The sequence below is a fragment of the Trypanosoma cruzi genome, genomic scaffold (assembly GCF_000209065.1).
Source record: "Trypanosoma cruzi strain CL Brener 1047053517155 genomic scaffold, whole genome shotgun sequence".
Taxonomy (NCBI): Eukaryota; Euglenozoa; class Kinetoplastea; order Trypanosomatida; family Trypanosomatidae; genus Trypanosoma; species Trypanosoma cruzi.
The window spans coordinates 155,807-157,966 of NW_001849539.1; the positions used below are offsets into that span (position 1 = coordinate 155,807).

Consider the following 2,160-nt stretch of genomic DNA (forward strand, 5'->3'; position numbering starts at 1 on the left):
ACTTTTTGAGGACGCGAAGTGTACTATCCCCCTTGTGAGCCCCGTACACCGGGTGTTTTTGCACGAGAAGCTTCGTATTTACGTTCGCTTCCGACCGAGTGAACGTTCATGGCGGCATACAAGTCGGCTTGTGACTGCCGGCATTCTTGTTGAGGCCATTGCTTCTGACATGGGCCGTGAGACACAGGGCTGCTATAGCGTTTTGGCACAGACCACACTGCGTCTTTCAGCGCATGTCGGCAGTGGAGAAGTGCTGCTGCGGGAGAACTTCATTGACCTCGGTGCCGTTCCACCGCACTGCCGCCTCGCACACACGAGTTTCACTCTTAGCAATCCATCGGACCGCTTCGAGGTACGGTTGCGGGTGATGGCGAGTCTAACGCTCACACAGGTGGAGACGCCCGAGGTGAAACTTTCGCCGGGGGCCGAGGTGCAGGTGCCGGTCTCCCTGCAACTTGCCACTCCCGGGCTTCTGCAGGAGTCACTCACAGTGTTTAATTTGAGTTGCAGGCAGAAGCCTCTGCCGATTGGGCTCTCCATACTGCGACTTGATGAGGCGATATCCGCCACGGTTTCAGAGAAGGGAGATGAGCTACAGAAGCAGCAACAGCAAAAAGCAGAGGAACAGTGCGCGGCTAGAAGGCTGAGAGAGGTCCCCATGCAGCCGCATCTCCAAAGTAACGATGAGGCGGTTGTTGTGGTACTTCCCACGGCTGCCGTCGTGCTCGGTGAGGACGCCGTGCTGCGCTTACACGGCCCCGTAACGGCCACCACGATGCATATGACAAATCACAGCACACGGGACATAATCCTTGTTGCGAAGGGCACTGCACCACTTGTACTTGGTCTTCCACGGTCCTCCTCACCTGTGGAGGAGGTGGCGTCACCTTCGACGTTAACATCGCATGTGTACTCACGTGGTCGCGTGCGTTTGGATGCACGTCAGACGCAGGCTGTTACGTGGACACTGACATCACTGCCAAATCTGACAGTGCAACAGATTCAATGCATTCTGCGACACGAGGTACTGACAATTGAGCAAACGGCACAAGTGTACGTGGCGCAGGTTGTTGACGAGGTCGTGGGATTTAACTACAACGCCATGCTTTTTCCCATGAAGCGATCGTTGCCAGCCGTGGGACAGTGTGTGCTACTGCCGAGGTTTTGTCTCACATTTGCGATGAGTGAGGGGCGTGTGGAGACACCGCTCATTGATCTTGGCGTTGTGAGCATTGGAAGGAGCAACTCCACCAGTGATACCGACACTACCGCTCCAAACGAGGGGGATACGGACCACCACCATCACCACTCAGGGCACGGAACACCAAAAAGAGCCAGAAACAGCGCCGCCGCCGCCGCTGCTGCCGCCACCACCACCACCGTGAATTCCAATCCCGCGCGGTGGAAATTCTGCGGTCATCGTGGCAGCGGCACACAAGTGGTTATACATTTGACAAATCTTTCACCCATCCTGCCGCTATGTCTTAGCATTGAGTGCGAGCCAACAGTGCGCTTTGCCAGCAATCATATTGTCGTGCCACCACTGCAGACCCACTCGGTGGAGGCGTTCCTCGTGGTGAAACTCATTCGGACCCAGGGACCATTTCGCTTTGCTGTTTATTTTGTGAATGAGCTCAACCCCGAGAATGACATGGTTGCGTATGTGACAGGACAGTACTATTGGAAGGCGTTTGACCTTTCTTGTGATGGGGTGATGAATGTCGCACAGGAATCCCTTTCTATGGAGGCATTGCGTGTGACGGAGACCTCTACCACCACCGATATTCTCTCCGAGAGTAAAATTGTCATGACGGCGGTTGAGCCGAATGTTGAGGTGGTTCTGGGCGTGACTGAGAACCCCAAACTGGAGGGGCTTATTCAGCTGCAGGTGTTACAGTACGACGCCGCAGCGCCGCTGCAGAAAATTGTTTTTGGGCAAACGAAACACGCTTCGGCGAACAAGGCCGGTTCCCTACCTCCCCTTGTCCTCAACAACATCAACAAAATGACCAGTACTAACATCAACAACAACAGTTTTGGTGGTCCGGGCGTAGTGAGTACGACGGACGCCGGGGTGATCTCCAGCACGCCATTTTCAGCCGCTGCCATTGCGGCAGCAGCATCGGCTGTTAATTCCATACAGGCGGTGGGAGTGGTATG

General features: G+C 55.1%; 1 protein-coding gene across 1 annotated transcript, besides 2 other annotated features; it reads left to right on the forward strand.

Annotated features, from left to right (window-relative positions):
* Tc00.1047053475705.9 (hypothetical protein, conserved) lies at positions 1 to 2,160 on the forward strand (the record flags this gene model as incomplete). The annotated part of the gene is made up of 1 exon (XM_797533.1): positions 1 to 2,160. A coding segment is annotated over one exon (2,160 nt), but the record flags the coding sequence as incomplete, so codon positions are not given.
* Positions 1 to 2,160: a sequence feature (heterozygous, Esmeraldo-like haplotype).
* Positions 1,345 to 1,382: a microsatellite.